General features: G+C 29.5%; 1 protein-coding gene across 1 annotated transcript in view; it reads left to right on the forward strand.

The window, feature by feature from the left end:
- The window catches only part of LOC142326168 (mitochondrial import receptor subunit TOM40 homolog 1-like), a 29,985-nt gene that overhangs the window by 1,643 nt on the left and 5,237 nt on the right, over nt 1-23,105 (forward strand). The window contains exons 2-5 of the mRNA XM_075368421.1: nt 9,645-9,907; nt 11,837-11,942; nt 13,950-14,081; nt 22,227-22,406. Coding sequence (XP_075224536.1) covers nt 9,645-9,907; nt 11,837-11,942; nt 13,950-14,081; nt 22,227-22,406 — 681 coding nt within the window. The remainder of the gene's footprint in view (nt 1-9,644; nt 9,908-11,836; nt 11,943-13,949; nt 14,082-22,226; nt 22,407-23,105) is intronic.

Here is a 23,105-nt window from a genome sequence, read left to right on the forward strand (position 1 = left end):
ACTTTTCCAGTCTCTTTTTGGACCTCTTGTTGATCCTTCTAGCAATATTCTAATCAGTCACTCTCCTTTCATTATACGTCCCAGCCTGTTAGGTTTCCTAGTCCCAAGAATGTATATAATATATATATATATATAGAGAGAGAGAGAGAGAGAGAGTAATATTAAAAGTTATTTCAGTTTGTTCCAGATGGTATCCTAACCTTGTGAAAGCAGCCTATGTTCTTTTCCATAGTTTTTTAACTTTTTGGAATTCTGTTTAATATGTCTTGTTTTCTAACTACTCCAATAATATAGAAAATAACCACAAATTCACTTTGCAAATAAAAAAACTTTGAAGTTGATGAAAATTCTGTGATACGTTAAGATATTTAATGAAACTGAATTGCGTATAAACAGTTAGTTAGTAAGAGGAAAAGGGAGCAGATTTGTTTTTCATTAGATTGGAGAAAATTATAGTCGCCACTTTTTTTGATTTTGAAAATAAACACATTGGAATAAGAAATTATTAATTGAGAGCATTCAGTCTTTTTTAGGTCATAGAAAATATGGTTTTCTATCTTTGATGTTTCTTTAAGTCCATGCATTAAATCTCATATCAATCATAATTTTACAGCTACTTACTCATCTTCTAATTTTCAGGTTTTCATTTTCTTTTTTTTTAAATTTTTTTGTCCAGTTAAATACATTTGTAATAGGTTCTTTTTTAGAATCCGACAGCCACTTTTTTCAATTTTTTCTTCAATTCACTTTGTATTTAGATGTATTTGCTTATAAATATAGTCTAACCAAACATAACCTATGCTTGCTTCCTTGTTAACCTACATGTCCTTTTTATTTCTACATGTCGATTTTATTCAAATGTCTTCCAAATGTACCTGATAGAAGTCTGATATTAGCATTATGCTTATAACTATTAATATAAATTATAAATATAATTTAACCAAACTTAACCTTTAGTTGCTAACCTTTGCTGTGAAGGTTAGTGAACCTCCATTCCTGAGATGTGTGGTTAATTGAAACCCATCCACCAGAGAACACCAGTATCCACGATCTAGTATTCAATCCGTGTAAAAATAACTGACTTTACTAGGATTTGATCGCTGGAACGCTTGACTTCCTCACCTAATTTGGGAAGACACGTTCACCACTAGACCACCCTGGTTGGTTTAGCAAGCATAGGTTAAGTTTGATTAGATTATATTTATAATTTCTCTGCCCATCTATAATTTCTTCCAAATACCCACCGATTTGCAAGAAAAATAGAAAAAAATAGTTGTCCGATTCTGAAAAAGTACCTTGTAATATTTTAATGTTTTTAATAATAATATTGAGAATTTTTAGTTTTTTTTTCTGTCGGTTACTTCATTCAGTCATAATAAAAAATAGGGTAATTCTGAGAAATTATTTCCCCAACCCCAAATTTTCTCATATTGCAATATGTTATATTGAGAAAACATTTGCCAGAATGTTTGTTTAACGTGAATGAGCAGTTGAAGATAACAAAAAGGGCAATCTCCATCTTTGGTTGTGAGATAGCAAGAGATGCTGTAATCAGTCTGTGTAGTGATGGAGTCATGTTCTGATGTGAATCCTTTTCTTTGTGCTGGTTGTGAACACGGTAACTAGGTTTATTATTTTGTCTGAAGATAAAGAGAGATAGGAAAAGTTTTTGTTCAGTCAGTATGTGTTGCCGCATTCTAAAACTTGTCCAGATTGTGGGCACTCTATGACTTTGGATAGTTAAGTTATGTGCGATAGGTTTGTTTATGTTTCCATCATTACACAGATTGATTAATTGCGCAGAATTACAGAGCATTTTTTTATAGAATAGATAGTTTAGGAGGTAATTCTGAGCAATTGCCTTTTTCATTATCTTCAATTACTCATTCACATTATCTATGAATGTTAAGGCAAATTTTTTCTCTTGTTTTCTCTTCATGTTGACCTCTAATATAACATATTACAATATGGGAAAAATTGAGGTTGGGGGGAACAATTTCTCAGAATTAGAATTAAAAATTATGGAAATTTAGAAAAAATGTTCAGCTTCTAATTTAAAACCTCAATGACATTTTTAATAGTTATTAATAGAATACTAATTGCTTTACGTTAATAAATCTAAAAATTAACAAAGTTGATCTGTGCTTAGTTTTTTAAATTTTGAATCAAGAAATCTTTTTAAATATTACAAATTTAGAATCATCTAACATTTTGTTTCATAATGATTCAAAATATGCCGGCTGAATTTTCACTTATTTATTAAAAGTAGATTTTTGAATAAAGAAAAAGGAAACCGCTTCCTTAACCCCAGAATGGTATGCTGTTGTAATTTTTACTACACTGAATCGCATTTTTGTAACAGAGTTTGTATTTTTGTAGTAGCTGTAATGTGCATCACAGCCAATTCAACCTCTATTTTAAGGAGGTCAGTCCACTGTAAGAACTGGTTGTTGAAGGTTGCATTTGTTTACAGCAACTCCATTTCATATTTTTCATGACTGAATACCAATAATGGTAACTGTAATAAAAAAAGTTTTTTGTAATTTTTATGATTGCATACCAATAAAATAATAATGTAACTTTTATATAAGAAATATTGTTTTATGTAGTTTTTCTAGCTTTTTTTAAAAAGTATTTTAGTGTGTAAAACATTAATAGTGCTTTCAAAAAATTTCAAATAGGCATTGTTTTTATTTTTGAAAATGTAAACAAAATCAGGTTTTTTTTAATGATTCTGTCTTTCATAATGATATTACGCTCATCTGAAATAGATAAACTTATTTTTGTAGACAAAAGTGATATTGATGGGGGTGACTTTTTTGCTTATTTTGGTACTGATGATTATGAGCCAACATGTGAAGATATTTCTTCTTCTGAATGTGAAATTCACCCTGTGAAGGAAAATAGTAAAGTATCAAGGCTGGTCAAGTTGCCACTCCACAAGAAACCATATTATACCAACTGAAAACAGTATACAAACCCTTTTTACTGGACTTGCGGACATTCCTTTTACATCAAACCAGATGACTTCACATGTATTTGATCACCCAAACAGTAAACCCACATTTATAAATATTTAATCAGAAAAGGTAACTAAATCTTGTACACAATTCATTTTTCCAAAGTTCAAGGTTAGATTTTTAAATGTAAAGGAAAAGGTAGAGACTGAGAAATTTGAACCATGGGATACACCACATCGAATCCCTAATCCTGCTGATTCTACTGCATTTGTTGGTGTACCTTCTGATGATGATGTCTTTGCTCTAAATAATTCCTCAATTTCAGCAGCAGCAGCTGCTCCTGCTTCTGCTGGTACATACCGTTTTTATTGGCTCATCTACTTCAGCAAATCACATATGAGTTCCTCAGATTGTAAAAGGTAAAAAGGGTACCTTTTCTGGGGCTACTCCTGAACAAAAACTCTTGTTGGTATCTGCTTCCAATATAATAAGAGCTGGAGACAGGAATATTGTCAAAAAGTTAACGCTAACTATATTTGTAGAGTCGCTTTTGGAATTATTTAATTTGTATGTATCTAAAGACATTATAATTGTAACCCATACGAATACTGAAATACTAAATAAACAAAACAACTATTGCTCTCTTCAGTTCTCAGGGCTAACTCTCTTGAAAATAAAGCATTATTAAGCATTATAATTTTTATTGTCATACACAAAGACAAATTTATATGCAACAAAAATGTGTTCAATATTGTAAAAAGTGGTATTTTATACAAAGCAGCTTTCTTTGGAATATTTTGCATTTTTATTGACTTCCTTAAGATTCAATGATTATTATTTATTCTACGGTATATAGATGTGCCCAAAATGGACACACACACATGTGTGTCCATAAAAAAAATATTAAAACTAAATATTCAAACAATTATAACAGCAGAGTATATATATTATATTTATATAGGTATTATTACGAATTTCAGTACAGCTACAATTGACATCCAGTTTTTTCAGCCATTCAACTCCGGGTGAGGTACCACAAATACATCTTGTGGATCTCCCTTGTATGCTCACTGAAGACAGTATTTAATTAGATGTTCAACAATTTGGAGTGGCTCACCACATTCACCACCAGCTGTAGGTGATGTATCCCGCTTGTTCAAAAGTAATTACATCTACCATGTCTAGTTAAGCGATTAAGTCTGCACCATGGTTGTCTTCATAGACTAAAGCCCGACACTTGCACACGGTCTACCTCTTTCCATTGGCAGCCTTAGTTTTCATCCCATGAGATCTGTCACTGTTCTTTGATATTAAAATCCTCCTCTTTTTGGAAACAAGCTTCAATGATAAGATAACTTATCAGAGAGAAGAACAACAGACAAGTTTGCACTGATAAAGAGAGGTTTGAGAGGACTATTCAAAAATTACATCCTCAAGAAACCGCAAAGTATGGAATTAAGGTCTTACGTGATGTTGGGTCTAAATATTTGCTAATTGCTGAACCCTGTTTAGGAAAACAATCCATTCCAAAAGAAAGACCTGTTGTTAGCAAGCATTCTGTGAAAAAAAATAACTCCTTTCATGGCTCAAACAAGAACTTAACCATGGACAATTTGTTTACAATTATTCTGCTAGTTGATCAACTAAGGAAACCACCATATAATGTAACAGTTATTGGCACAATTAGACTAGACAAACAAAAAATTCCACTATGCATGTTTGTAAGAAAGAAAAGAGCACTGGGAGATGCAAGATTATTATTTAATGGTACAACTACACTTTTGTCAGGAAAAGTAAACAGATTAAAATTGTGCACCTGATATCAACAATGCATGAATATAAGAGAAGTTAATCAGTCATCTGGCTTTCCAGTTGAATGGTTATTCAAAATTATAATTGGACAAAGATAGAGGGTGACAGACAGCTTTGACCAAATGTGTAGTGTCATGTTATACTCAAGAAAAACAAAAAGATGGCCCGTGAGCTTGTTTTATAGGATTCTAAACATGACAACTATTTACGCTTATGTTGCTTTCAATAGAAATGACTCCAAGAGGTGGCAAATCAATGTCCAGAAAAGCCTTTATGGAGGAGTTATACAAGGGACTAGTGACACCATCGTTTGAAGAATGGCCTAATCAATTATCCCTATAACAGTCTATTAAAACTTTTATATTATCAGTTCTGAAGAGAGAACAATCACCTAGTCCAAAGCTGTATCTGAAAAAAGAAAACTTGCTATACTAAGCTTATCAAAAAAGATTTTTTTGCATTTTCTACAAAAAAAATTTTTTTATTGTTATAAAATTAAAAATATAAATATAAATTACAAAATATAATATATTTAAATCTAAAATATAATATTTTTTATTTTGTTATAAATATTTCTAATGCTCATCAATAACATTACTATTCTAAGGCATACCATTCTAGGATTAAACTCATTTCTTAAATATGATAACTAAAACAGATTTGGGAAATTTTTTTTTTTTTTTTTTAAACTCGTTCTTGAGTAATTTGGTTTCATATTTTGTTTGATATTTTTGTTCATATTTTTCCCCAAATTTGATTTCAAAGATTTTATGAGCATCAAAAAAGTACAGATAGCAATTACAATTCTAAAAAAAAATAAAACAGTATTTTTAAAGAATTCTCGAGAAATGGCTTTTTTCCCTTCACATTTTCTCACCTCATTCTAAAAAAACAAATTATTTTTTTTCCTTTTAAGAATAGAGTGCTTAAGTCCATTGATAAGGACTAATAATGGAATACGAATAGATGAGATATTTTTTTAACAATAAAACTGCTTGAAATTATAGCCACATAAAAATAATGTGATGTAACTTAATAATTTACGGGCTGCTTCTTAAAATTTTGAAAGCATTATCAGTGAACTTTTATATTTATCTATTAATGTTAGTATAAACTTGTTTATTATACTAAATGTTATTGAGATTTATCTTTGAAATATACATTTCTATTAACTGCTGGTAGACAAGTAAAATAAGTAAGGTCAATTGGCTGAGTTGTGAACTGAAACAACAAATGGATTTGAAAATGGTATGGCAGAATTTTATGATGAGTTCTTTCTGTAGCCATTTTGTTCTTGAGTTCTTTTTCCATTTATCCAACAATATGTCGACATTACGACTTAATATTACCAACTAAGCAGTTCTTGCTAGTAATCATTTGGATGGTTTATTTTCATGAGCATGCAATTTTCCTTTTGTTTTTCTTATAATATTACGATTAACAGTTTTTTACTTTCGCTTTTTAGCTTATTTATTTTTATTAGTTATCCATTATTAATAATTCATATATTTATTTATATTGCTTGCTCTATTTTACTTTTGTAATTAGACTTAGATGTTTTCTTTTGAGGTCTATAGTGAATGTGAATTTCAGTTTTTGCAGTTGAACTAACTACATGAAAAGGAAGTAAGGGAAAAACTAACTTTAAAAAAGAAGCAGGCAAAAAAAATTAAATTTATGCTACTTTGAGTTAGGCAGGATAAGCCAGGAAACTACCTTTTTTATCAAGAAAATATCAAGAATTCCATAATGTATAAATTGAAAATAAGCCAAGATGATCAATCATCAAATCAATCATAAGATGATCAATCCATTCATGAAGAGATGATGACCTGTTCATTTTAGTAAAGACATAAAGAGTTAACAACAAAATCTTGGAGAAAAGATGCTGTCAAAGAATTATTCCATGGAGAAAAGACACTATCAAGAAAAGGCTTCCAACACATAATATATAGTTTGAAAGTTACTTGTTGTATAGGGTTGTTGTACTTCTTCTAAACAACAACAATTAAGTTATCAAAAATATACATTGCTAATCAAAAAGCAAAGTATGCAGAAATTGAAGTCTGACATCTCAATTTGTTCAAAATGTGATTTAAGTAAATGATAATAATGTCTGTAAAAATAATGATGTTACGTGAGCAATAATATTCTCATTTTAACAAAACTTGAGTTAGAAGATTGGTAATAGATGTACTCTACAAAGGCTTTTATTATTTACAGATTAAAGAGCAATAGTATCAGTGATTTATAAGATTTGATTTTTTTACAGAGAATTGTTACTGCACTCTCACTCTCTCTCTCTCACACACACACACACACACACACACACACACACAGATTTTATTTTCAAATCCTCAAAGGATATGGAAATAAAATTTTTTGTATACTCAAAGGTATATGATAAGTCCATGCAAAGTCATAAGATTGGACTCATAATTCTTTGTTAAGCTCATTCTTAGTTTTCCACATCTCTGCTAGGAACATAAACCAAGTTTCAGTTGGATATATTCATAATTTTGTTGGCAGTCTTTGAGTCGATCAAAGATTGTGATTTGTAAAAAATCCTGGAAAAAGATGTCACACAATGATCAAACATTGCATTTTGAAAGACAAAACCATACAGAAAACTAAAGCCAAGCTGAATAAATAATATTGAATTAGTTCCTATTGATTAAAACAGTTTATAAACAGTTTGGTTATTTTCAAAGAGGTCATAGGAATATGAACAATGCTGAATGTTGTGGAGCCTATTGAGATTATAACTCCAGAGGATGTAAAAAAACTCCATGATATAGTAATGGAGGATAGCATATGGAAACCATGTGAGATTGCTTAGACAGTAGGTATCTCAAATGAATGAGTGCATCATATTTTTCAGAAGTATATTTATTCATTCAAATACTGTCTGCAAAATGGATATTGCATTTGCTCATAGCTGATCAAAAAGCATGAACAAATAAACAATTCTAAGCATGCTTCAGGGCTGCTTCAATATAATCAAGTGGAAATTTTACTCGAATTGATAACAGTTGAAACTTTGATATGTCACTACTATCTTAAACTAATAAAAGTAAAAAATTTGATGTGAACACTACATGACTTTCTTGTACGCCTATTAAATTACATTATACATTTTCTTAAAAATGAAAAGTACATAAAATCTTCATTAAGAACTTCTGATATTTTTTCATATTTTTTTTCCTTTTTTGTTATTGAATTATTATTCATTGTAAAAAAAAAAGTACAATGAGAGGTTAATAATTATTAATAAATCAATATATTTAAATTAAAAAAAGAGGAGATGAAGCCCGATTTGAACTGATGTGCCTTCCCCTAAAATCCAAATATTTCATTAATTAAAATTTTATTTGGTTACAACTTTGAAAATAAGTACCACTTAGAATATATCGTTGAAAACCAATCAATGAGGGCTTATTACTTCAGTTAAGAACAAAATTAAATTTTTTTGGATATTGCCCTTTTTTGGTTCAGTCAATTACAATCTAAAGGGGAGGTGCACATAATCATTATAAGAGATGTGTACGTACCTGCAGACGTCACGCTGAAACTAGTTAAAATGGATATTTCTGTTGAAATCTGAAAACCAAAATTTTTCATTCAATATTTCTTTGTACTCATACAAGGAAATAAAAAACATTGAGTTATAGTTTGAGAGCTTGCTCCAAAGAAAGCAAAAACTGTTTTATTAACAGGAAAGGCAGTGGGCACTGCCTTTTGGGATGCTCATGGCATAATCTTCATTGGGTTGCAGAAGGGTAAAACAATAATCGGAAATATTGCGCATCTTTACTGAATAGTCAGAACGAAGAAATGAGAAAAAACAACCATATTTGACAAAAAAGGTTTTTTTTTTTTTTTAATAAGACAATGACTTTTGTGATTGTAACAGCAAAATTATTTGAATAACACGAAAGTTCTTCTGCACCCCTTTTACTTGCCAGCCTCTTCTTTATACTTATGTGTCCAAATACAAAGAATTGGTTAACTTCAAAGAGATTTACGCGAAATGATGACGTCTAGCTATTTTAAAGATTTAGATAAATCATACTATAAGTATGGTTAAAAAAAGTTCAGCATCATTGGATTAAGTAAACCTAAAAGGAGATGTGTCAAAAAATAAAGATTGAAATAAATTTTTTTATATGTACTTTTAATTTTATTGCTACATCTTGATTTTCATACTTGTTGATAAAAAATCCTGTTCTCTGTTGTCTTTCTAATTTCTATATCATCTAAACTTAACTTGTTGGTTTCCTTGATTAAATTGTCATCCTATGTAAATTCCTTTAAGTTATGTTACTGTAGGTTCCTATTGGAGAATGTTTGAGTTTTTATATTTCTAATCACCTTCTTGAACATTTCTATTGAAGGATACATTGGGGAACAATTTTACCCCAGCGAATGCAGTTATATTTTCCTAAAAAATAGTGAGATGAATTAACTTAAAAATTGCAGCTGTAGTTTTTTTTTAATTTTTAGGTACACGATATTTAGAGCATGTAGTTTCACATTAACCTTTAAGTTTGTCTTGTTCAGTACTTACCGACATTCAAATAGCATCCTCAACAATTACTGAAATGATTGTTTTCTCTTTTCAGAACTGTTTCTGTAACTGACCATAAACATCCATGGTAGTATCTACCACATTTACTAACTGATAGAAAGAAAATGGAAGTCTGTCTGCTTTAAAGGGACATGTTACTGTATGATAATGTTTTATAATACTAGAAGGTATCATGATAGTATAAATTAAATGAAGTACATTTTATTTGATATCATTCACAGTAATTTTACCTAACTTTTGGATTATCGAGTTATGATTGCTTAATTTGTGTATTATTTTTCCAGATGTTTACCCTGTAAATTTTGAAGGGGCACGTGTTTTAGTCAACAAGGGACTCAGTAATCATTTTCAAGTTTCACATACCATCAATATGAGTTCTGTCACACCATCTGGATATCGATTTGGTGCCACATATGTTGGCACTAAACAGTGTGGACCAAATGAAGCTTTTCCGGTGTTATTTGGTGACATTGATCCTAGTGGTAACCTTAATGCCAATCTAATACATCAGTTTGGAAGAAGACTTAGGGCGAGATTTCATTCTCAGGTTAGATCTTCATTTTATGATCTTAGAATTAATTGTCTATATCTGTAAATAAATATAAATGTAATCACATTAAGACCAAAAATAACTTATGTAAGCTCTTGCAACTGCTTCTATTCTGCTTGTGATTAGAACAGTGGCTGTCAACTTTGGAGAGAAAGACTATAATTGTACTAGAGTTTGCCAACAACAGGACTTATTTTTACAATTTTTTTCAAAGTCTACTGATTATAACAGCATTCTTTACATTTTGTATATTGACTTATAATTAATAATTTTATTGAATTTCTTGAAATGTTGGTTGAACCTACGTAAATGATAATGCTGCATGTTGTCTGTTGGAGAAAATATTTAGAATTTACACATTAAAATTCTTACATATATAATTTATTTGCTGTTTAGTATCTTAATATTAATAAAATAAATAAGTTATATGAAATAAACAATAATTCTGATTCTACTATGAAGTTTATAATAACTAATAAAAATTTGTACAAAATTAATTAATAAGCTTATAATTTAAAAAAATAGTAATGAACTTTACCCAAGGATTATTTATTTCTACTATTTACAAAGGAAATTGACTTATTCTTATACTAATGAGTTGTCTTCTATTTACAGTGAACTTACCAAATAGCTTCTTGTACATTACTGCAGAATGGAATACTGTAGTACTTTTATCACGTGATTATGTTCATGAAGTACTTTTCACTTATATGCTAAACTGTTATCGCATCCACTGCCCCACTTATTGGTTCTTGATGATATTTATACCTTTGGGCCTAGAGCTTGACGTTACAGCAGTCAATCCATCCTCTTGTTCATTGTAGCATAATGGTTTTCTTAGAATTTATTTTTCAAAGTGTATACACTATTCTAAAAATTCTTACCATTGTTCCTTTTAGTTATTTTTTCTGGATTTTTCTCTTCCAGTTTTTTATCTGTTTACATTTGTCACTTTTTCTCTCTTTCTCTTTGCACTTTCCATTACTAGAAGCTTCTCTATTTGTCACAGAACCATATTCCTGTATGATGATATCAAATTCTGGTAAAGAAATACCAAAAAGAGAAAACTCATAATTGCACTGATCTAAACTTCTAGTGAGATTATGCTTGATTATGAATTATAATATTTCAGTTGCAGAACCTTAGTTCAGATTAAGGAAAAGGTTTTATTGTAAAATGTAAGTATGTTTTAGATTTATTTTCCTCTTATATTGCAAAATTTTGTTGAGAAAAGTCAATGATAATAATATTTAAATAAAAAATATATAAAATAAAAAAATATTTTTACTAGCTAGATCCAATGGTTTTATCTGTTTAACCCATTTAATTGCCAGTGAAATGAATAATATAGCATTGACACTGTTCGGTTTTGCTCAGGATTTTTAAGTTTAGTAGTATATTTTAATTTCTACTTTTGTGTCTTTTCTTCAGGTAACATCACTGCCTTACATTAAAATCATAAAATTTAGTCATTTCGTTTTGGAATGTATTATTTCTTTTTGGTTATATTTTTGTCTGACCTCTGAGTTGAAAAGGAATTGCTCCAACTGTAAAATTCTTGGGTTACTTCATTTCCCTAGAACGTGAATACCTGCTTATAAGCAAAGAATCTAACTAATGATTAGGATAACTTTTGCATACATTTTGTCTTGCTGCTGGTTTGTTAGTTGCTTTATATACTAATTTATGTAACTATGTATTTATAAACCGTAGTGGGCATTTGGCTTTTAAAAACATGTATTTCTAAACAAGTAGTCATTGTACATTCGTAATTCATGATTACAATGTTAGTAATAAGTCTCTTGCTCAATCTCTCTTCCTCCCTCTCACTGTATGCGTGTATATGTGTAACTTTAGCTACCACATTCTAGATTTAACTCAGTACACAGTTGCGTTTTAATGGTGTTTTTTGTGTTTGATCTATAGATTCAAGGAGGCAAGTATTTAGTATCTCAGTTCACAGGTGATTATAAGGGCGATGATTACACTGCATCACTAACTTTGGCAAACATGGATGTATTAAATGACACAGGTTTGTATTAGAATATTTTGTATTATAATCACTGTTATATTTGTTGTTCATTTGATAATTAAAAAATAACAATTTTAATAATTACTATGATTTACCAAATTTCTTTACTACATAATATTTCTCCTTACTTGTGACTGTCTACTTTTGATGTTCTCTTTTTTATGTTTGTTATTTGAGTATTTAAATTATAAAATTCTGGTACTTCAGGTTTATTATGTTCATCTATTGTAATATTTAAATTCTCAGATTTTTCTTTTGTGAAAAATAAATAGACAGGCTGCCTTTTTATCCCGTACTTTTCTGTAATGCACTTTTCCTTTCATTTCAATTATAAAAGCTACTTGATTTTATAAATATAATTACTCTTTCCTTATATTTCAGTGCTATATTAATTAAAATCTTATACATCCCATTTCTTCTAATTTATAAATGTCATTTAGTAGACATCTTTGTTTATTTTCAGCCTGTTTTCTAAAATTAGTCTTAGCTAAAATTATTTACTATGTTGCCATTCTTTTCCTGAAATCAAATTTGTATTTTCCTATTCTTGCATAAATTATTCTGAATATTCTAAATATTTAACTCTAGTGCAGCACTAATTCTTACATTCGTCTACGATTTTTTTTCTTCTTGATGTGGTAAAAATAATACTCTTGAAGTCTTTGGGTACTTTTCCAGTATCAAATTTTATATTTGAATGTTTATATATAGTCTTCAGTACTGCTTTCCCATGTGTTTGATGTTAATTCCAACATCTTTATTTACATTTTACAGTTATATAAAATTCTTTTAGTGACTTTTTGAAATTATAAATTTATTTTTCTTCATCTAATACTTTATTTGATCAATTTTTCAACACTACTGTCATTTTATCCGTTACTGCCAGCTATTTTATCTCTCTTGTGATATTGATTACCCATCAGGAGTTTCGATTTTATATTTTGTCTCCACTAGATTTTTTCTTATTATTTGTACATTACAATATAATTAATTTTTTTATTTGTTATACATCCCTCCTTTAACCACTCTATTTTTGATAAGAAGTCTTACATTTTTTGTGTATTTTTCCATTAGTTGTTAATATATTTCTTCTCATAATCCAAAGTTTTTAGCATTTTAATAAAAGTCTCCTTTTTCCTTAATTATTTTATTTTTCAAATTTTTGAAATTCTACTTAAGAAATAGGATTAAAGGAAAAATATTATACTAATGTGTAAGAAGTGAAACAAAAAATATAAGATTTCTTATCAAAAATAGAGTGGTTAAAGGAGGGTTGTGTAATGTATTTATAGTTTTATTCAGATTTTATGTGTGTACTAGCTAAATTATTCTGGCATCATGAAGTTTATTAACTGGTGACTAATAATCATTTCTATGGAAAAAACAGTTTTTGACTGATATATTATAAATTTTAACCTCTGATTTTAAATGATATTGAAAAATAAAAAGTTCTAGCAGAAATAAAAATTTCTTCATTGAGGGAAGGAACTCTTTATTAACATTTAAAAATAAACCTGTTGATGTAAATTACATAATTGTTATTACAATAATTATATAGGCATGCAGTCTTTACACCCTAAAAATTAAATACTTTTTTAATGAGAAATCCAATATTTTTGCATTGTTATGACATTACCTGTTCATGATGATGGTGTGGTGTCAACTACATCTTACAACTTCAGGGATTAATGAAATGTAATACAATACAGACTTGCCCATTTATCAGATGTGGAATACATTCTGTAATGCACATTACTTTTGTTTATGGGATCTGAGGATCTGGTTAGGACTACTTTATGTACAGTTTTATAAATGTTTGATAATTACATTTTATAGTCCTGCATGCAGTTTTCTCCCACTTAGCATGTAGAATAATGTCATATTTTTTTGAAAATATATGTAGTTGCAGAAAAAACTGTTTCTGTATGAGTCTATTATTTTCAATAATAAAATTGTGAATACCATCAAGGAGAGAATTTTCAATTTTTTGTTATTTTATTACTGCAGGTGTTATAGTAGGACAATATCTTCAGTCAGTTACACCTCGTGTTGCTCTTGGAGTAGAACTAGCTTATCAGCGTAGCCCTCAGATGCCAGGAGGTCATTTAGCTATATTATCACTTGGAGCTAGATATATAGGTGAGTTTTTTATAATTTTCTTTTAAGAGTAATCTTGTGAAGTAATTTAGTTTATCGGTGAGAATATATTAAGTGATTATAATAATGATTTTGTAATTACATAGTCTTTTGATTTATATGTTATTATTACGTTATGCAATTTATATTTTATGTCTTGTAGTGTGATCTCACTACCTCTAGCCTGCCAAAATCTGTTACTATTAACTTTGTTGAAGCCTTGACTGTTTCCCTTTGCTTTCTTATAAGATAGAGTTAGTGATAGAGCCTATTAATTAATTACAATTTACATAACTACTGTATGATAACTATTGCTTTAATTTATTATATAATATTTCTTATAACTCATTGAAACTGATAACTAAGTTACTTTCTGCATCTTATTTATGTATGTAAATTATCCAATTGATGTGTGGCTTGTAACTTAATGTCTTTCTTCATATCTATTAACATAACAGTTGGTTTAATATTGCTAACAATAGGTACTGCAGATAAACAAACGTCAGTGTTCCAACTTTCAGAATCATAATGAAACATCACACTTTTAACTTGCCTCAATCAAATTTTTTTGACCTTCAATTGATTGTTGAATGGCTCAACAATCTTCATCAATTTTTCACATGCATAACTTTAGATACACTGTTAAAGCATATCTAACTTTTAATGAAATTGATCTAGTAGTTTTAGAGATTTTTGAGCCACAAAATGTATATATTAGTTAGTTATAATAGCAAAACCACCAAATACAGTCAATAAATGATAAGAACACTTACCCAACTGGAGTACTTTCAAAGTTAAATTCTTCATCTTCAGCAGTTAAAAATTACAAGATTGCACATAAAAGATCAACATATGGTCTGTCATTAAAATAAATCCTCATTCATATACTGTGGTATAATATGGAGTGATAATACTTAAACTGTTGGTTAAGATAACAGTACTACCAATTTAAATTAAAGAAATCATGAATTTATTAATTTATGATTACTTTTAAATTTATAAATATAATATTTTTCTAATACATTATTTCTCTAATCTTTTTTTCTTTCAAATAGCTAAATTATTATATACAAGGTCTGTAAATAAAGTAATGAGACTAGTTTTTTTTGGCAGTCAAAGTGGCAACACTGTAAAGTTACTAGTAAACATTTATGTGAACAGCTGATTTATATTAGGTATTAATATTTTTATTCTATTGTTGCCACATGAGATGTAAACAAACTTTTCCTGAAACAAATTTTTTTGTGCATTGTAAGAATGAGTGATATTAATTTTGGGCAACATTGTACAGTCAAGTTAAACTCTGTCAGAATGCTACTGAAAATTTTTTAAAATTGAAAAGGGTGTATGGAGATGACGTTCTGTTATGAGTCCAAGTTTTTAGGTGGTTTAAAGCATTTTCAGATGGCCGGGAATCAGTTGCAAACGATCCACGCTTTGGAAGACCGTTAATGTTAAAAAGTGATGACAGTATTGAGCAAATCAGAGACTTGATATGGTACGACCAGCAATTAACTGTCAGAATGATTGCAGAACAATTAAATTTGAATCATACTACAGTCCATCAAATTTTGACAAATGAATTGAACATGAAAAAGTTTGTACAACATTTTTTTTTCCTGTTTAACCTCCAGGGCCGCAGTTAAGCATTACTGTACAGAGGATGAGATGAATGATTTGTAGCATGTGTGAAAAATGCCATGCCTGACCGGGATTCGAACCCGGAACCTCCGGGTGAAAGGCCGAGACGCTACCATAAAATGGTACAAAATTGGCCCCAATAAACCTCACTGTAGAACAGAAAAATAGTAGAGTGGAAGTGTGCCACAATCTTCTAGAGTGAATTGAAACTGATCCTAATTTTCTAAAAAAATGTTATTACAGGTGAAGAATCTTGGATATTTGAGTACGACCCAGAAACAAAATGCCAGAGCAAGGACTGGCACACTTCAAACTCACCACGTCCCAAAAATGTAAAAATGAGCAAATCAAAAATCAAAACCGTGCTAATTTGTTTCTCTGATAGTAATGGCATTGCCCGTAAGGAGTTTTTGCTTTCAGGACAGACTGTAAATCAATATGTTTACCGAGAAATTCTTGAAAGACTGCAGAAAAGAGTTGCCTGCATGAGACCAGCCAACAAAGACAACTGGATGCTGCATCATGACAATGCACCTTGTCACATTGCACTCTCAATTAATGAGTTTTTGGCAAAGAAAAACATTTCTGTAGTTCCTCAACCACCTTATTCACCTGACATGAGTTTGTGCGACTTTTTCCTGTTCCTGACTTTAAAAAACACCTCATAAGAGACACCATTGTGGAACAGTAGAAAACATTAAAAAAAAATGTAACTGACCATCTGAAGGATATTACGGTTTCTGAGTTCCAACACTGCTATGAAGAGTGGAAAAACCATTTGAAGTGTTTCATGGCTTCCCAAGGGAACTTTTTCAAAGGTGATAAAGTCCATGTATAATTGGATTGTAAATAAAAAGTTTTTATGAACCAGTCTCATTATTTTATTTACAGACCTCATACTTCAGTAATTGCTTGTTTATTTTTTCATGAGGTCATCAGTAACATTCGAAAAATTGTATTTTACAATTAAAGAGCTCTGAAAACCTCTTAATGAAAGATCTGGTGGTTTTCTATATTTATATATACAGGTGATTCCATATTGCATGGCAATCTCTAGATCTAGAGAGATGATTCTGTAGCAAAAAATAAGAAAAAAAATTCATATATACTTAGGTCAGAAACAGTTCATTAGTGAGTTTCACCTCGTGAAACATTGCTTCCTCTGTGAAATTAAACAATACCAAAATTCTTGGGGTACAAATCAATCAATCTAATTGATTTTGGGTCTTTTCTTGTATTATCACTGATAAAGAATGAAGAAATAGAAATACCATGAAGCAATGTTGGGAGTGAAGGATTTTCCTTCACCACCAATGGGCAAGCAAGGGTTGTCCGTCAAAAAACAGTTCATCAGAAGATATTTGTTATGATCAAATAGGGAATATTATTTCAGAGCATGTGAAAAAAGGTAGAAGATGTAAGCTGTAAATAAAAACCATACTTTTTTTTTGTGTGTAAAATGTAAAGTGCACCTATATTCAAAATGTTATTAAGAATTTCATTCGCAGCAAAGAAAATGAATAATTTTTTATATAAAAAAAAAAAAACAAATTAAAATAGTTTATCTGTTGCTGTATTATTTTCAGTTTAATATATTGTGATATAAACTGTGCATATGTCATTTTATATTCTTCAGAAAATGACGTTATGCTTTTAGACAAAAGTGCTTAAATGAACAGTTTTATTCCTGAGCGATGATTGATTTTTTTTTGTTTATATGAAACTATATCTAGCTTTATATACTTAATAATGAATAAAATAAAGGCTTTATTTATTAAAAAATTGAGTATGTTTAGTCTGCCAGTTAATGGGTTAATATAAAAGCAGTAATTTTTTTCAAGGGTCATAGGCAAGACAATAAACTACATTAATGTGATAAAATTCTTCTGGGGGTTAATTTTATTCTTTACTTCTTTTGTCTTCTTTGGATAAGTGCTAGAAGAATTGGGTAAGCTGCTGCCATTTTGATTCATTATAATATTGGAGTACCACCTAATGGTATCTTTAAGGGTAGTTTCATCCTTATCATGATTCACTTTGGAATAGTTCTTTTCTATCTGTGGAACTATTTAAGATGTACTTTCATTTCCAGTGATTGCATAAAAAGTCAATCTATCTAGTAACTGTGGTGCTTACCGGATAAAACTAGGCCTTTTCTTGTAAAATTGTATTATTCCAATATACTTCCTAGCCAAAGAGGCTATTTAACTAAAAATTTTCATTATTAAAAAAAAAAATTATATTAACTTATATTTTTTAAATATCTGAGCATTTAATAAGGAGATCTTCCTCTATTTAATATTGTTACTAACACATTAACCTCCATATGATCTAATTATATTCATTATAATAAAAACCATTTAATATTCTATTCTGATTGATAAATATTAATAAATTACATAATCATGTCAGGAATAGGTAAATGATATACCATAGCCTACTGATAAAAAAAAAACTGCTGTAACAGTTGCGTGGATGTATCAAGGGAAATTATGATAATACCATATTTAGAGCATCATCATAAAATACATAATTAAGTATAAAATTAAAATAAATGTAGTTAAAGACCATAAAAATAACTTAAAATATAAACACATGAAATAATAAGGTAAACACATGAAGATACCAAATAACTACAAATATAGAGAAAAAGAATCAAAATTATGTGAGCACATACAAGATTTATGAACACTTTGAACAGGATGCATTAAAATATTCAGTCTTTTCTATTAATAAATAAATATAAAAAAATTAATACTTCAAAATTTGTCAAAAAAAACAATGTTTAATTGTATTTTAATTTAATAGTTTAATTAATTTAATGTTTAATTGTATAAACATCTAATTGTATTTTAATAAATTGTTGGTAGATTTATTTAAGAGGTTTGGTAATTATTGAAAATGACAAAGGAAGCATAACACATCCTCTTAAGCTGAAATTTAAGTCTGGTTTGATAAACGTGGGTATTGTTATTTTTAAGAATGACTATTCTTTTTAGAAAAAATGTCTACTTATGTGTTAATGTACGTTTACCAGTTTCTAGCTTCCTGGCAGAAATAATTTTTTGACACTGAGATTATACATGTACCAATGATATGGGAAGTTCTTAGCAAAGGCTGTACATTTATAAACATAAACACAAGGATAAGTTATAAAGTTAACATTAATATTACTTCATTTCAAATTATAGTGAACTTTTTAAAAGATTCCTTCTGGTCGTAATTGTACTCGGTGAAGACCAGTTAGGTTTCAGGAAGAGTATTATGACAGAATAACTTCCCTTGTAGTCACAAAGGAGATTATTCTGGCTGTAATTTTAGAAGTCAGGATTAAAATAATGATGCTACCTAAATGGCATTCATAGATCTAGAGAAAGCATTTATAATGCAGAATAGAATAATAAATTTAAGATTAAAAAGAAAATTGAACTGAACTTTAGGGAAATAAGTTATGTTTATAATCTGTAGAAGAATTATGTAATAATGATGATAGTAGAAGATAGAATAAAGTGTAGAAAAATGTAGAAATAAAAATAAAGTGTAGAAAATCTCTGAATAAGAAAGAAGTGAAACAGGATGTATCTATTCTTGTGTTTAGAAATAATATAGGAATTGAAAGGCAAATTTGATCGTGAAGAAATTATTGAAGGTAAGGAGTTAAAAGTAAAAGGGTTAATTTTTAACATTGTTATTTTGATTGAAACCAAAAATGAGTTATAGAAAATTTTAATTGGCATAAATTTATTGCTGGGAGAGAAATATAGTTTGAAAATAAATTAGTAAATTGAAGTTGATGGAAAATGACCCTAATGAAGTATTGAGATAGATGAACATAATTTACCAAAAGTTAACACCATTTTGCTATTTTGAGAGAGTAAGTAATTTATTAATAATTCATACCAGTTATTAGATATTTAATTATTGTAAGTGAATAAGCAGGAAACTAATATTACATTAACAAAAATAACATTTTCTTCTGATTAGAGATAACAATATTAGTAATACTCTTCCTTACAACAACATAATGTTACAATAATTATTTTCAATAATTACTTATATATATATATATATATATATATATATATATATATATAGTTGCAGGTGCAAAGCTTAAACAAAATTAAGATTTACTACATTTTCAACCTACCTTATGGATCATATGCCTAAAAAGATAAATACTACAAACAGATCCACTCACATGTGCAAACACCTGCCTAAATCGAATAAATATTAAATCCTATGATTATACTAAAAATTGAATTCTCGCACTGAACCCCCTCTAAATTTTTTAATGCAGCCCATACACAACCTACAAAATACATTCAACTCTTGCTGCTTTTCATCTTAAAGTCATTTTTTAACATCAACTACCAACTAACAATTGAGCCATAGCTTTTTTAACTCTCTAGAATCATACACCTATGAATGAAATTTTATATATTTTCTATTTTTTTTTTTAAATCCCCTTTATGAGGCGTTGGGCAAAGGGATAGAATTGAATGACATTGATTTATTGTTGTGGAAGTTAGATAGTAACAAAACATTGGGTGAAGATGCAATTTCTGACAGAGTTCTACAAAAGGGCTAATACAAAGAATTGATGTTTAATTTTTTTTGTCTTCTAGTTAATTTAAATTCAAGGATTAGGAAATATTCTTAAAAATATATTTATTTGGTGCATCCTTAGTGTTAGCAAAACATTGGTGGGTAAAAAAAAATAATGAAAAAGAGTAGAAGCTCTTTGAAATATATTGTTGCAGAACAATGCTAAACTTAGGAAGATCAATAAAATAGAAACTGATGATGTCAAGACAAGACAAATAAGAAAGGAAAATGTTTATAGCAGAACCTTCTAAAGAGACGTAACTGGGTGGATCACATGTTAATGACATCAAGGTTTGGTTAAGTTGGGAGTGAGATTTTGTATGAGATAAAAATTGTAGATGAAGAGAAATAATGAAATTTATAAAGTAAGAGCATCTCAGATTTAACTTAAAATATATTATTTATTAAAAAATTAACATAAAACAAGTAAATTACACACAATTACTTTTCAGCATAGCCTCTGTCCTTTTCAATGTACAGGTCCGATCACTTTGGTAGCTTCTGTAATCCTTCAGAAAAAGATTCCTATGACTGCTGACAGACCCATTCTCAAACAGCTTCAATGACTTCATTGGAATAATACTTTTTATGTCATTGAATTTCTTTTAAGGGCCAAAGCATGTGGAAGTTGAAGAGTGTAAAGTCCAGACTATTGGTAGAATGTTGCAGAATAGTCCACTTAAATTAACAGATTGTAGACATCGTTTGAGTGGCCACATGAGGACATGTATTATCCTTAAAACAAACAGAATGTTGACTTTTTCTGCTTGTTTCGGTTGGCACTAGTACAAACTGACACTTCCGTAAATTTGAGTAATACTTGCCATTTATGTCAACTACTACTCTGTTAGGAAATCAGTGGGTAGAATACCCAGATATCCCAAAAGATTAAAGCCATCCACTGAAAAAGTGGTTATTGCTTTTTCCAGTTTCAGAGATGAAGAATGTTGCCATTGCATCGATATGTTTTGATTTGTAGGGTAAAATAGTGTACCAAAATTTTGTCAGTAGTGACAATAGACCATAAAAATTCATCAAACTTTTCTTTATATTGTGCTAACAATGTGTTAGCTACTTTTATGTGTGTCTGCTTATGTTCATTTATTAGCATTTTTGGAATCCAACATATGCATACTTTTCAATAATTAGGTTGATCTCTGATACAGTTATTTGTACTGCCGACATTGATGTTGAATATAGAAGCAATATTCTGTCATGTAATTCAACTGTCATAAGCACGTTAATCTTGTTGGCCATTTCTTTTGTTGTTTTTGGATGCTGAGAATGCAGTTCATTCTCTTCATGTTCTCGGCCATCTTTAAAAAGATTTACTCTATTTACAGATGCTTATGTTTATCAAAATTTTCTTACCAAACTTAAAACTTTCACAAGTTTTTGATAGTTTCACATATTCTTTTGTTAGAAATTTTCTACTAAAGTGTTGTTCCTCATTCAGATGCACTTCTTTTTCTGTCATACTTGTAACAAATATCATATAATAACTGTGTGCTGAATGACTGGAATAGGTAAGTGCTTGTCTCTACCCATCAGACAGTACTACCAGTTTTGGTTTTTGTTACTTTCATTTGGGGCCAAATTCAAATTGTAGTTAAATTTGCATGCTCCTCGTAGATAGCAGAGGGTGTAGTAAATATGTTGAGATTAAAATATTAGTTCATCACACAAACGAATTGAGAATAGCATCAAACCCATCAAACCAGTAAAATTATGACTCAAAAAAAAATCAATCAAATTTTAATTTAAGTTACCTAAGGAATTAAAATCTTAACATTTATGTTTAGAAATTGAGACCACTTTGATAATTAAGGATGCCCTGTCATTCAGAATGGCCATAAGAATGCAACTTATGTATTATAATATAGATTGCATTATTTGTTTTAGGAAATGATTACATGTGTAGTGGAAACATTGGTGCAGCAGGACTTCATTTATGTTACTATCAAAAAGCCAGTGAGCAGTTACACTTTGGGGTTGAACTGGAAACAAACATAAGAATTCAAGAGTCCATAGCCTCTGTTGGTTACCAAATTGACCTTCCAAAGGCCGATTTATCTTTTAAAGGTAATTTTTTTTTCATATTATATATCTACAATTATGTCAATATATATGTATCAATTTTTGCCCAGAATTTGTATGACTAATTTTATTACTATGTAAGTTACTTTCCTGCTTGTTAAATTTTATTTTCTAATCTAATCTTAGGATTACACATTTGTTACTTTATCTTGGTAGCATAACATAAATAAAAATCCCTGTGCTGAACTTTGTATTGCATTACTACTACTATTGATTAATTATTAATACTTTCTATTACAGGCTTGTTTTTCTGGAAGTATGACTAGTGTCTCACACTCAAAAACCTTCTAATAAAAAAATTCAAAATCCTTTTAATAAAAAAGGACTTTGAATAAAAATGCTCACCAACCAACACAAAGAGCAAAGAATGTGCAGTGAACGAGCATTTTTGGACCACTATCAACAAGATGGAGATGATTTGTTTTCCCACATTGTTACAGGCAACAAGACGTGGATATCCTATACCAACGCAGAATCAAACAATAGTCAGTGCAGTAGTTTCTGCAAAACTGAAAAAGCTTAAGCATCTCCATACGCAAGTTGAAAAATGTTGGTTACAGTTTTTTTGGGACAAAAGGGCATCAGTTTGGTTGATTTCATGAAACGTGGATCAACAATTACAGCTGATGTTTACTGCGAAACGCTCACCAAACTGAGACATGTGATCCAAAATCGATGACGCGG

Source organism: Lycorma delicatula, chromosome 6 (genome assembly GCF_047948215.1).
Source record: "Lycorma delicatula isolate Av1 chromosome 6, ASM4794821v1, whole genome shotgun sequence".
Classification (NCBI taxonomy): domain Eukaryota; kingdom Metazoa; phylum Arthropoda; class Insecta; order Hemiptera; family Fulgoridae; genus Lycorma; species Lycorma delicatula.